This window comes from Pristis pectinata, chromosome 1 (assembly GCF_009764475.1).
Source record: "Pristis pectinata isolate sPriPec2 chromosome 1, sPriPec2.1.pri, whole genome shotgun sequence".
Classification (NCBI taxonomy): domain Eukaryota; kingdom Metazoa; phylum Chordata; class Chondrichthyes; order Rhinopristiformes; family Pristidae; genus Pristis; species Pristis pectinata.
Genome location: NC_067405.1, coordinates 34111505 through 34126546, shown reverse-complemented (window position 1 = coordinate 34126546; position 15042 = coordinate 34111505). Strand labels below are relative to the sequence as shown.

Genomic DNA, 15042 nt, shown 5'->3' with positions numbered 1-15042 from the left:
GTTCCCCTCCCTACCTCCCTCCCTTTATTCCATGCTCTACTGTGCTCTCCTATCTGATTCCATCATCTTCAGCCCTTTGTCACACCCACCTCTCACCTCCCAGCTTCTGACATCATTCCCACTCTCCTCCCTCCCTCCCTCATCAGCCTATCACCCTCCAACCTGGATTCGCCTATCACCTGCCAGCATTTGCTCCACCCCTTCCCTTCACCTTTTTATACTAGCTATCTCCCCTCTTTCCTTATGGTCCAGATGAAGGGTCTCGACCCAAAATGTCGACTGTCCATTTCCCTCCAAAGATGCTACCTGACCCACTGAGTCCCTCCAGTGCTTTGTGTGTTGCTCCAGATTTCTAGCATTTGCAGTCTCTTGTGTCTTGAATGTTGTCTGCCTGGAGTTGCATGGTCTCCCTGAGACCATGTGAGTTTCCTCCAACTTCCCAAAGATTTACGGGTTGTTGGGTTAATTAGCACTGTAAATTACCCCTAGTGTGTAGATGAATGGTAGAATTGGGAATCTGGGGGGGGCAGAATTGATGGGAATGTGGGGACAGTAAAACAGAATTAGCATAATTTGGTCTTGATGGTTTGTGCAGACTCAGTGGACTGCAGGGCCTGTTTACTTCCAGCATGACTTAGTAACTATAACAGAAAAAGTTTAAAGATTTTATTTTATAATTCTCAAGGCATTTTCTGTGATACATTAAGGGCATTATATGAATACATGCTGCACCTATTGAGGAGTTGAGGATATATCACTGCAGTACAATAGTTGCATTTGTATGTATCCCCATATATAAAAAAAATCTCCAGAACAAATCACCTATTCACCTGAATATTTATCAATATGGTTTTCCTGCATTATGGCAGAGACAAGGGGATAAAAATAACAGCATAAACTACAGAAAATAATTGTAAAAAAAATTCAAGATAGAGGAGACTGAACAGAAAAGGTGTGGAGAAAAGAACAAACATACAATAGGCAAAATAGGTTATATTCAAGGTCCTGTAAGTAAATCCAATAATTGACCATGACCACAGCCATGAAAGAAAAAATACTAAGTCAAGACTAATTTACAATAACTGGTACAGACAAAAGTACACCAAGAAAATTATGCCAAACAGCAGCAAATTTTAGGACTGCTTGACCACATTTACAGCTCAAATACCCAGATGAATGTCTAGTTCCCAATTCCACTGTAAAATAGTAATGTTATCAAAGCAGCTATTAACAAATACACCAACAGGGCATTGTTCATTTACACAGTAGATCTTAGTGCATTGCTTCACATTTTTTAATTATATGCCAAATGAATCATGTCCCTGAAAACAACTGAATAAATTAAGTAGTGAAAATACTACTTGGAACTTTCTGTAGGTATGACATAATCGCCACACTATTTCCTAGACATTGAATCTTATCCTTATTTATTGCACTAAATGGGTGTGGCATTTAGAATTAACATGCAATCAAGGGACACCTGAGAAGTTACAAAATTATGAAAATTTACCTTTAAAAATCATTAGGATGGTTTTCTCTCTGATTACTTTGTTAAAGCATGATCTATATACTGTAGCTCCTAATGGCAGCTACCTGCAGGAATTGCGGCTGCTGTGGCTTTACACTTTGGAAGATATGGGAATGAGCTAGTATCTTCTTGGCAGCCACAGAACAAAGGCATAAACGGTTGCTGTGGAGGTAATGGAAAATATTGAAGGGAAAGACTTGAGCCTCCCTTCCTGGCCACACCTTTTTTCACCACTATCATTCTCACAGTTTGAGTACCTTGCCCTGAGTAGCCCCATACCATTGTGAAGCACCGGTTCATTATACAGGCAGAGACTGCAGCAGGTCAGAGCTGTGTACTATTTAGAAAATTTGCAATAAGCATTGTTAGACCTAAACATTGTGTAACCAGTATGTGCAACATTGAAAACTGAGGCAAGCACATACAGAGAACAACACATCTGTGATCCAGTTAGGACCCATTCATTTTTTGTCTTCTTACTGATTTGCTGTGGGAATTGCTCCTGGAGTTTTACAGAGTATTGAATATTATTGCTCCAATATCTGCTAGTAAGGAAAGGATGCACATTGATGATGTCAGCAGACATGGCAATGACACAGGAAAAAGGCGAGCTTTGTGAAAGTGAAAAGCAGCCAGAAATGCTTGGTGCAATTTTCTGATGGGCAGGATTTCCATTTGAAATGGGAGCTATTGCATTAAAATGGTATTTATATGTAATTTGCACAAAAGGCTTCCTGCTTTTAGACATAATAAGCCTGTCTTAAATTTCAGTTTTAAAAATGTTCTCACTATTCTTCTTAGATTTTTTTCCTCATATTTCAGATTCTATGTATATGCAATTTAAAAATTGATGGTATTTATACATAGAACAGTACAGCACAGTACGGGCCCATTATGTACAGTAGCTACAGTATCTTTATTAGTCACAGGTACATCGAAACACACAGTGAAATGCATCTTTTTGCGTAGTTCTGGGGGCAGCACGCAAGTGTCGCCACGCTTTCGGTGCCAACATAACATGCCCACAACTTCCTAACCTGTACGTCTTTGGAATGTGGGAGGAAACCGGAGCACCTGGAGGAAACCCACATAGTCACGGGGAGAACGTACAAACTCCTAACAGACAGCAGCGGGAATTGAACCCGGGTCGCTGGCGCTGTAATAGTGTTATGCTAACCGCTACACTACCGTGCCTGGTATACACCGACCTATATAAACACCTACTCCTTGATCAGTCTAACCCTTCGCTCTTACCAGCACATAACCCTCCATTTTTCTTATATCCATGTGCCTATCTAAGAGTCATGTAAATTTCCCTATTATATCAGCCTCTATCACCATTCCCGGCAGTGAGTTCCAGGCACCCACCACTCTCTGTGTAAAAAACCTACCTCTGACATCTCCCCTAAACTTCCCTCCTCTGACCTTAAACTGATGTCCTCTGGTAATGGCCATTGCTGTCCTGGGGAAAAGGTGCTGGCTGACCACTCTATCTTTGCCTCTCATAATCTTATACACCTCTATCATGTTGCCTCTCATCCTGCATCATTCCAAAGAGAAAAGCCCTAGCTCGCTCATAAGACATGTTCTCTAATCCAGGCAGCATCCTGGTAAACCTCCTCGGAACCCTCCCTAAAGCTTCCACATCCTTCCGATTATGAGGTAATCAAAACTGAACACAATCCTCAAAATGTAGTCTAACCAGAATTTTATAGAGCTCACAAGATCACAAGACAAGGGAGCAGAAGCAGGCCATTCGGCCCATCGAGTCTGCTCCAAGGAAAGGGAAAAAGAAATGAGAAATGGGGAATGGGGGAAGAAGAAGAAAAAAACTATTCTAATCCCAATTTCCGGCCTTATCCCCATATCCCTTGATATCCTGACTATTTAGATATCTATCTATCTCCTCCTTGAATGCCCCCACTGATCTGGCCTCCACTGCTGTACGTGGCAAGGAGTTCCACAAATTCACCACCCTCTGGCTAAAGAAATTTTTCCTCATCTCTGTTTTGAAACTGTACCCTCTAATTCTAAGATTGTGCCCTCTGGTCCTGGACTCACCCACCAAGGGAAACAGCCTAGCCACATTTACTCTGTCCTTTCCTATTAATATTTTAAATGTCGCTATGAGGTCCCCTCTCATTCTTCTGTACTCCAGTGAGTGCAGTCCAAGAGCCGACAAACGCTCCTCATATGTAAGCCCTTTCATTCCTGGAATCATCCTCGTAAATCATTACCTTGCAGCTCTTGAACTCAATCCCCCGACCAATAAAGGCCGGCACACCATACACCTTCTTAACCACCCTATCAACTTGCGTGGCAATTTTGAGGGATCTATAGACTTGGACTCCAAGATCCCTCTGTTCCTCCACACTGCTAAGAATTCTGCTATTAATCTTGTACTCTGCCTTCAAGTTCATTCTTCCAAAGTGTATCACTTCACACTTTTCCGGATTGAACTACATCTGCCACTTCTCCAGATTGAACTCCATCTGCCACTTCTCCACCCAACTCTGCATCCTGTCAATATCCTGTTGTAACCTACGGCAACCTTCTACACTATCCACAACACTTCCAACCTTCGTGTCATCTGCCAACTTACTAACACATCCCTCCACTTCTTCATTCAAGTCATTTATAAAAATACAAAGAATATTCTCCATCTACTACCAGCCTCTACCTTCTGTGGGCAAGCCAATTCCAAATCCACACAGCCAAGTCTCCATGGATCCCATGCCTCATGACTTTCTGGATGATCCTACCATGGGGAACCTTCTCAAATGCCTTACTAAAGTCCATATACATCACATCCACTGCTGTACCTTCAATTTGTTTTGTCATCTCCTCAAAAAACTCAATTAGGCTTGTGAGGCACGACCTGCCCCTCACAAAGCCATGCTGACTATCCCTAATAAGACTATGCTTCTCCAAATGCTCGTAAGTCCTGCCCCTAAGAATCCTCTCCAATAGCTTGCCCACCACTGATCTAAGACTCACTGGTCTATAATTCTCAGGAATACCTCTATTACCTTTCTTGAACACATGAACAACACCTGCCATCCCCCAATCCTCTGGTACCACTCCTGTGGCCAGGGAGGTTGCAAATATCATCAATGCCCTAGCAATCTCTTCCTTCACTTCCTGTAGTATATCCCATCCGGCCCCAGGGACTTGTGTATCCTAATGTTTTTCATATTTGTATTGATACCCCAGCACTATTTATCTAAATTTCCTCTCAATTAAAGGAAGGCAAATTAAAATAAGTCATAATGGCAATTTTACTGAAGCATCTTCAGTTAATTATAGTTGATTTTGTCTTAGCTCATTCAGGAGGGGAAAAAGCATGACATGTATGTAACAAATGTACGCTGGTAGTGCAAAGAGCATGTTAAATGTTACCCATTTGTCATTACTTTCTAGTTTTAAGTTTATTTCTAATTAAGTCTGAAATACTAACTCAACAGTTGTACTTGTACTTACTGGATGCTCTACCCAATACATCATATTTTCTTCATCAAAGTCAACATCAAAACCATTCTGGACTCCTGCTATAGGAACCATGGCATCACTGGTTTTGTCGTCAGGGTTAAGGGAAATGCCAAAGATGATGTTGCTTCTCACTACAATCAGGAAAGGTTGTTCATCTGGGAATGATGAAAGAAAATAATTTTAAATATTTTGAGTATATTTCAAAACCTTAACAAAACCTGAGCTTCAACCAAAGCTGATAAGAACAAAACTCAACAAGTAGAAGCAGAGGTAGGCTATCTCAGCATCCAAACTGCACCAGCATTCAATAAAAGCATGACTGAACTAATGTTGCAGTAGAAATGTTCTCCTGTTGCAATCAATGTGAGTGAAAGCAAATTAGAACCAGCCATCAGGCTTTCTTTTTTTTTAAATTCTAACTTCAAATTGTTTATTGGTCACAATACAGTGTTAGAAAAAGATAAAGTTTTGCTCACAGTTGGACAGAAGTTATCAACTGAATTTACATTAATTAATTAGGTTAAAAAAGGTGCTTGGGACAAAAACATTGAATTGTCAATCACCATAAATGTATTTCAAAATGAAGTGTGAAGGAGGGTCAGTTCAGATCTGAGCTGACCCTCTTTCACACTTCATTTTGAAATATATTTCAAAAAAAAATAACACTATCCAGTTGCACTACTTCTACAGAATAACTTGAACCCCGCATTTCATAAATTATGAAAAACTCCTATCTTTTCCATGTCCAAGTGGCAGTGCAGCTGCATCACTGGAAATAAGAAAGATCATGAGGTTTTAGAAATTTCTGACAGTGCACTCAAAAATTCTGTCTGAGATCCACAACCAGATAAGTGGCCACATATATCAATCAAAGAGCACATAACCATGGTTTAGTATCTATATTAAATGATGCCTCTGCCTTTACGAGAAGTTCACCACCCTGAGTTTTAATTGAATATCAGATGATAGACATAGCATGTGAAATATATCTTATGATTTCATGTGTTGTTTTAGTAATTACTGGCTGTCCAGTGCTCTCCAATTGTATTACTGGAAAAACAATGAAATTGCAGATAATTTAAGAAATAAAGCATATGTTTTATATTTTTTGCAAAAACTCATCGTAAGGGAAGGCCATAGAGAAACAGAGAAACATAGAAAAACTACAGCACAATTCAGGCCCTTCGGCCCACAAAGCTGTGCCGAACATATCCCTACTCTAGAAATTACTAGGCTTACCCATAGCCCTCTATTTTACTCAGCTCCATGTACCTATCTAACAGTCTCTTGAAAGACCCTATTGTACCTGCCTCCACCACTGCTTCCGGCAGACCATTCCACGCACTCACCACTCTCTGAGTAAAAAACTTACCCCTGACATCTCCTCTATATCTACTCCCCAGCACCTTAAACCTATGTCCTCTTGTGGCCACCAATTCAGCCCTGGGGAAAAGCCTATCAATACCCTCATCATCTTATACACCTCTATCAGGTCCCCCCTCATCCTCTGTCTCTCCAAGGAGAAAAGGCCGAGTTCCCTCAACCTGCTTTCATAAGGCATGTCCGCATTCCAGGCAGCATCCTTGTAAATCTCCTCTGCACCCTCTCTATGGCTTCCACATCTTACCTGTAGTGAGGCGACCAGAACTGAGCACAATACTCCAAGTGGGGTCTGACCAGGGACCTATATAGCTGCAACAATACCTCTCGGATCCTAAATTCAGTTCCCCGATTGATTAAGGACAATACACCATATGCCTTCTTAACCACAGAGTCAACCTGCACAGCCGCTTTGAGCGTCCTATGGACTCGGACCCCAAGATCCCTCTGATCCTCCACACTGCCAAGAGTCCTACCACTAATACCATATTCCACCAACATATTTTACCTACCAAAATGAACCACTTCACACTTATCTGGGTTGAACTGCATCTGCCACTTCTCAGCCGAACTCTGCATCCTACCTATGTCCCTCTGTAACCTCTGACAGCCCTCCAAACTATCCATAACACCCCCAACCTTTGTGTCATCCGCAAACTTACTAACCCATCCCTCCACTTCCTCATCCAGGTCGTTTATAAAAATCACAAAGAGTAAGGGTCCCAGTACAGATCCCTGAGGTACACCACCGGTCACCGACCTCCACGCAGAATATGACCCTTCAACAACCAGTCTTTGCCTTCTGTGGGCCAGCTAGTTCTGGATCCACACTGCAATGTCCCCTTGGATCCCATGTCTCCTCACCTTCTCCATAAGCCTCGCATGGGGTACCTTATCAAATGCTTTGCTGAAATCCATATACACTACATCTACTGCTCTCCCTTCATCAACGTGCTTAGTCACATCCTCAAAAAATTCAATCAGGCTTGTAAGACAGGACCTGCCCTTGACAAAGCCATGCTGACTATTCTTAATCATATTATACCTCTCCAAATGTTCATAAATCCTGCCTCTCAGGATCTTCTCCATCAGCTTACCAACCACTGAGGTAAGACTCACCGGTCTATAATTTCCTGGGCTATCCCTACTCCCCTTCTTGAATAAGGGAACAACATCCGCAACCCTCCAATCTTCCGGAACCTCTCCCGTCTCCATTGATGACGCAAAGATCATCGTCAGACGCTCCGCAATCTCCTCCCTAGCCTCCCACAGCAACATGGGGTACATCTCATCCGGTCCCGGTGACTTATCTAACTTGATGCTTTCCAAAAGTTTCAGCACCACCTCTTTTCTAATATCTACATGCTCAAGCTTTTCAGGCCACTGCAAGTCCCCACTACAATCCCCCAGATCTTTTTCCGTGGTGAATACTGACGTAAAGTATTCATTAAGTACCTCCGCTATTTCTTCCGGATCCATACACACTTTCCCACTGCTGCACTGGATAGGTCCTATCCTTTTGTATCTCATCCTCTTACTCTTCACATACTTGTAGAATGCCTTGGGGTTTTCCTTAATCCTGCCCATCAAGGCCCTCTCATGTCCCCTTCTGGCTCTCCTAATCTCTTTCTTAAGTTCCTTCCTTTTAGCCTTGTACTCCTCCAGATCTCTAACGTTACCTAGCTCTCCGTACCTTTTGTATGCTTTTCTTTTCCTTTTGACTAGATTTATTGTAGCCTTCGTACACCACGGTTCCTGTATCCTATCATAACTCCCCTGTCTCATCGGAACATGTCTATGCAGAGCTCCACACAAATACCCCCTGAATATTTGCCACATATCTTCCATACTTCTCCCAGAGAACATCTGTTCCCAATTTAATCTTCCAATTTCCTGCCTGAGAGCCTCATAATTCCCTTTACTCCAAGTAAACACCTTTCTAGTCTGTCTGTTCCTATCCCTCTCCAGTGCTAACGTAAAGGAGATAGAATTATGATCACTATCACCAAAATGTTCACCCACTGAGAGATCTGACACCTGACCAGGTTCATTTCCCAATATCAAATCAAGCACAGCCTCTCCTCTTGTAGGTCTATCTACATACTGTGTCAAGAACCCTTCCTGAACACACCTAACAAACTCCACCCCATCTAAACCCCTCACTCTCTGGAGATGCCAATTGATGTTTGGGAAATTAAAATCCCCCATCACAATAACGCTGTTATTCTCACACCTTTCTAGGATCTGCTTCCCTATCTGCTCCTCAATAACCTGTCACTATTGGGCGGCCTATAAAAAACACCCAGCAAAGTTTTCGACCCCTTCCTGTTCCTAACCTCCACCCACAGAGACTCTGTAGACAATCCCTCCACAACGTCCACCTTTTCTGCAGCCGTGACACTATCTCTGATCAACAGTGCCACTCCCCCACATCTCTTGCCTCCCTCCCTGTCCTTCCTGAAATATCTGAAATCCGGCACTTGAATCAACCATTCCAGCCCCGGAGTCATCCAAGTCTCCGTAATGGCCACCACGTCATAGCTCCAAGTATCAATCCAAGCTCTAAGCTCATCTGCCTTGTTCACAACACTCCTTGCATTAAAATAGACACATCTCAAGCCTGTCTGAACACATCCCTTCTCTATCACCTGCCTATGGTACTTACTCCTAGCCTCCTCTATTTGAGAGCCAAACACCTCTTCCCCAGTCTCTCCAGTACGGATCCCACCCCCCAACAATTCTGGTTTAAACTCTCCACAGTAGCCTTAGCAAACCTCCCTGCCAGTATGTTGGTCCCCTTGGGATTCAAGTGCAACCCGTCCTCTTTGAACAGGTCATACCTGCCCCAAAAGAGGCTCCAATGATCCAGAAAACTGAATCCCTGCTCCTTACTCCAATCCCTCAAACACGCATTTAACCTCCTCCTCATTCTGTTCCTATACCCACTGTCGCTTAGCACAGGCAGTAATCCGGAAATTACTACCTTTGAGGTCCTGCTTCTCAACTTCCTTCCTAATTCTCTATAGTCTCTTTTCAGGACCTCATTCCTTTCCCTACCTATGTCGTTGGTACCAATATGTACCACGACCTCTGGCTGTTCTCCCTCCCCCTTCAGGATATCTTGGATGCGATCTGAAACATCCCAGACCCTGGCACCTGGGAGGCAAACTACCTTCCCAGTTTCTTTCCTGCATCCACAGAATTGCTTGTCTGCCCACCTAACTATAGAGTCCCCTATCACTAGTGCCCTCCTCACTCCTTCCCTACCCATCTGAGGCATAGGGCCGGGCTCTGTGCCAGAGACACTGCCACTGTTGCTTCCCCCACGTAGGCTGTCTCCCCCAACAGTACTCAAGCAGGAGTACTTATTGTCAACGGGTACAGCCACAGGGATACTCTCCCCCTTCCCCTTCTCCCTCCTGACTGTAACCCAATTGTCTGATTCTGATGGTCCCGGCGTGACCACCTGCCTATAACTCCTCTCTATCACCTCCTCATTCTCCCTGATCAGACGAAGGTCATCGAGCTGCATCTCCAGTTACCTAACACGGTCCCTCAGGAGCTGCAGCTCGACACACCAGGTGCAGATGTAGCCCTCCCAGAGGCAGGGAGACTCCGGGAACTCCCACATTTGACACCGAGTACAGGAAACCGCACTCATACCCCTTCCTTAACTCAAGTCACCTACCTTTCCTCGCCCCTTTATGCCAAAGCCCCTTGAGCCAAAGCCCAGAATACTCTGCTTCCTCTCACACAGCTGCCCGCTCCGACGCTGCCCACTGGATATGGCGGTTTGCTTTTTAAGCTGCCCGCGCCGCGCCTGCGCAGTCCAGCCCCAACTCTACCATTTAAAATTTCTACAACCCTTATAAAAGTATCTTATAAAAACACTAACCCTAATAAATTACAACCCTATTAAAAACTAAGCCTTATACATATGGAGTAGGAATTAATTTTCAAAAGAAAAATAATGTATTAATACAATGTAGAAATAATTTCAAAAGACTGTAAGACAATTTAAATTTCAGCAGATCATCAATATAATTTGAGAGCAAGAGTGCAAGCCAAGCTGAAATTTGAGTCTTTCATAATCTGTAAAAGTGAGTTTGGAACCATTAAGTCTACTATTAAAACTGAATCAAATTAGTCTTATTGCAAAAAGGCACAGAGATAAGCTCTGAAGATATTTCCTGAAACAGATGGAACAAATCCACTGTACTCTAGAATAATAACCCTATATTTCTTTTTCCTCATTTCTTCAGATTTTTTTAGATATTTATTGATTAGTCCCACGTACATCAAAACACACAGTGAAATGCATCATTTTGTGTTACTGAGAGTGTCCTGGGGGCAGCTCTCAAGTGTTGCCACTCTTCCGGTGCCAACATAGCATGCCCACAGCTCCTAACCTGTACATCTTTGGAATGTGGGAGGAAACCAGAGCACCCGGAGGAAACTCATGCAGACACAGGGAGAATGTACAAACTCCTTACAGACAGCAACGGAATTGAACTCGGGTCACTGGCGCTATAATAGCGTTACACTAACAACTAACACTATCATGCCACCCTCTTTAATACCTTGCTGCATACAATCATATGTAGCGATTTAACAAATTGAGAAAGATGGCCGGATTATTAACTGTAACCTTTCATGTTCTTTGACAACTTCAAATACAAACAGCTTACATATAAAACATACATATTTTTCTCTCAGTAATGCATGTCTAGGAATCATTCTGTAACTTGAGGAATTGAATCACTCATTTCTATCACACAACTAGACAGTCATTACTACATGACAGCAATTTATGACTGGAGGCAACTAGTAACTTTATCCCACCTTTTTTGCAGTGTTCCATATCTGCCATCAGTTTCCAGCCTGAAGGGCAGACACATGAATAAGATTTAGGTGGTGATGCAGATAGCAGACACAAATGGCTACAGGGGTTGGAGAGACATGGATTCCAGGCTACAACACAAAACATACAAATATCCATACTGTTAGCAAGATAAACTGGGCAAAATAGTGTTGAAAAAAACTAGAAACATCTTATGACAGTTATCTAGTACAGAATTCAGAAATAGAGAGAATATTAGCATCATATATTATATGACGCTAATATTATGTTAGAATATTAGCTGATGATCTGAATTTACTTTCTATTTTGCACTAAATGCTTAACTGCCAACTTTACAATATTGTTGCCGTAAGCTTGGATATAATGCAGGTGGAAGGAGTCATTTGCATATTGTGTTCTAGTGATAGAAATAGCAAGCAAATATAGTTTAAACCCAGAGGGGGAAGGGAGGAGAAGGGGACCTTTGTACAACCTCAAATTACCATTAAAGGTTACTTGCTGAGTGAAAGTTCACAAGCTCCATGGTCCTGAAATGTTACTAACCTCAATTATTAACAATACAAACACTATGGCATTTACCATTTCATGGTTCAGTTATTAAACAAGTATAAATATGACTTTTGACATACCAGGTGGTTGCCTTACAGAATGAATGACAGCAATTCCAAGTGGTCCTATTATATTACTGATCATCACAGTCTGATTCTTTCCATGCCACTTATTTACTCTAACAACACGGTTAGAATGCCGATCAGTCCAATACACAAAATCTTCAAAAATGGTTAAGGCATGTGGGTGTCTCAAGATCTACAAAAGATAATGTTTTTAAATTAAATGCATACATTCTATAGAATGTATTTAGCTATTTTCTAAAATAAACAGGTAAGCAGATATTTTACTTACTAAGTCACTTGCCAAAATTTGTCTCCTGTTGTTTCCATCATAGTCACAGTATTCAATAAAATCCAAATATGCATCAGCAAAGTAAAGTAGTTTGGTTGGATAATCAATACTTAAACCATTGGGCCAGTAGATCTTGTTGCTTATTAAAACAGTTCGCAATGTGCCATCCATGCTGGCTTTTTCTATTCGTGGATTTCTTCCCCAGTCTGTCCAGAACATTAGGTGAATACTACAAGGTAAAAATCAAATTGATAAAACCAATTTAAGATCAAAGTATCTCTCCATCACTCCCCAGGGTCATCAGCAGTTATTAAACAGTAAAGTTATTTTGATGCCAAGCAACTGTGTCTATTTGTTAGAATAGGAAAATCGGATCACAGGTTAAACAATCAATATTAAGCTCTTTGGACTGAGTTTTTGGAAGTATAGTTTCAAATGAACAGCTGAGTAAATGTTTTTCCTCCTTATCATATCACTGATTTCCATAGTATTACAATCCGTAATCAAGCTGAGGACTGATTGAGGTCACTTAGCTGAGACACATGGATCCATAGGATTCAGAACAGAAGGTTTGAACTGAAATAATTAAAACAATAACACCTGAGGTTCCTGGAAACATATGCAAAGATTAAACTATTTAAAAGACTCTAGGGTATTTGGTACACAGGCACTTCTCCAATCCTATCACCTATGAAGCACAAATTCCATCAATGCCAGGTATTTCCTCATGACCTCTGCAGCTCTGTTGCTAGAACTCTGGCAGTAGTTTAGGAGAAGTCTTGGGCATTACTCTAAGTTGTGCTTTTAATCCAACTTCTGCCAAAGCTACCGCCCAGACCAAGCGATGTCCTGATGAAATGCCCAGTGTTGATGTAACCAATAAAATTGTTTAGAAATTCTTATTATTAAATTGGTAATTGATAATTGATTTGTTATTGTCACACGTACTGAGATACAGCAAAAAAATTGTTTTGGATGCCATTCAGACAGATGATTCCAAATACAAATACATCAAGGTAGAACAAAGTGCAAAGCAACAGAATGCATAATATTACAGTTACAGAGAAAGTGCAGTGCAGGTAGACAAATAAGGTGAAAGGGCCATGAGGAGTTATGTGGAGATATTGGTAGTATTGGTAAATACAAGTTAATTGAAGTTATCTTGACTAACAACTGGGTTGATCAATATTGAATAACTCTGTTAACTATTTTTACTAAAACCTTATGAATCAAAATCGGAACTATGTATCATAGATATAAAAAAAACTCAAGATACATTCAGGTATCCTAGCACTTCAAAGTGGTAGAATAACTACAAGGGCTTTCCATCTAAACACTCTGAACAAGAGGTAGCTGATATGAATGTGTGCAGGAGAGGTGTATCCTAAAGCTGATTATTTCATTTCAAATAAAAGGAAAACATTAAAACCTCCCGAAGTACACACTTTCCTGACATATTTACCATCAATATGGCTTCAATTCATTATTCATCTTGCAGGATTTTGGTGTCACCAGCAAGGCCAACATTCATTACCCAACCCTAGATGCCCATGAAAAGGTGGTGGTTAGCCACTTTGGGGAACCACTCTAGTTCCTCTGGTGAAGGTACTCCCACAGTCCCATTGGGCAGAAAGTTCCAGGATTTAGATCAAGTGACAATGATATATTTCCAAATGAGGATTACATATGATTTGGAGGAGATTCCAAATCATTCCTAGGTATCTGCTGCACTTGTCCTTCTTGGCAGTGGAGATCTTAGATTTGGGACATAATGTTGAAGTAGTCTTGGTGAGTGAATGGAATGCATTTTGAGTGCTACATACTGCAGCTACTCTGCATCGTGGTGGAGAGAATGAATGTTTAGGTTGGATGATGGGCTGAAATTCAAATAGGTACCGTTGTCATGGATGGTACTGAACTCCTTGAGAATTGCTCTAATACTTCAACCAAGGGTGTGATGAGGTATGAATCCAAACTGGCATTAGTGAGCCAGTACCAAGTGCTGCTTGATCGAACTGTTAGTGACACTTTCCATCAATTCACTGATGATTGAGTGGGCAGTAAAGAGTCAGGTTCAATTTATCTTCCTTTTGTGAACAGAACATACCTGGGCAATTTTCCACATATTTGAGTAAAGGTCAGTGTTTTAACTGTACTGGAATAGTTTGGTTAGAGGTGCAGGTAATTCTGGAATGCAGACCTTCACAACTATAGCCAGGTTGTTGTCTGGTTCTATAGCTTGTGCTCAGAGTGAAGATGGGACTTTGTCTCTACGAAGACTGAGGTGGTCATTTCCATCAATGTTATTATGGACAGATTTGTAAGGTGAGGTCAGGTAGGTTTACACCCGACATTAATTTGCTCATTATCTGCTCCAGACTCAGTAAGGCACTATGTCCTTGGTCCAGCTTGGTCAGTGGTGATACTACCAATCTACTCCTGGTGATGAACTCTGATACCGAATACCTCTGTGTCCTTGGTACTTTCAATGCTTTTAAATGCTGCTGAATATGAAGCAGCACTGACTCATCAGCTGAGACTGATAATCAGGAAGAGACTGCTTTGCCCAAACTGACATGAGATCTCATGGTGTCTGGAATCAATGCAAAGGACTCCAAAGGCTACTCCCCCCTGCCTATGTACACCTGTGTCGACACCTCTGGTGGGTCTCTCCTGCCACTGGGAGAGGACTTAACCAGGGATTGTGATAGAGGTATCTGGCACAATGTCTATAAAGTATGATTCTGTGAGAACAACAATGTCAAGCTTTTTCTTGGCTATTATGAAAGCCAGATCACCAATTTAGATGCCAGTCCCCAGATCTTTGAGAGGAAGACTTTGCAAGGTCAACTGGACTGGGAGCAGTTTTGCCATCAAATTC

The 15042-nt window shown here is 41.8% G+C and overlaps 1 protein-coding gene across 2 annotated transcripts in view; it reads right to left on the bottom strand.

Annotated features, from left to right (window-relative positions):
* Positions 1 to 15042, bottom strand: part of lrp2a (low density lipoprotein receptor-related protein 2a) — a 178774-nt gene that overhangs the window by 123572 nt on the left and 40160 nt on the right. For both annotated transcript variants that reach the window (XM_052027503.1, XM_052027511.1), the window contains exons 23-26: positions 12162 to 12390; positions 11888 to 12065; positions 11240 to 11368; positions 5009 to 5172 (exon numbers count right to left, since the gene is read on the bottom strand). In XM_052027503.1, coding sequence (XP_051883463.1) covers positions 5009 to 5172; positions 11240 to 11368; positions 11888 to 12065; positions 12162 to 12390 — 700 coding nt within the window. The remainder of the gene's footprint in view (positions 1 to 5008; positions 5173 to 11239; positions 11369 to 11887; positions 12066 to 12161; positions 12391 to 15042) is intronic.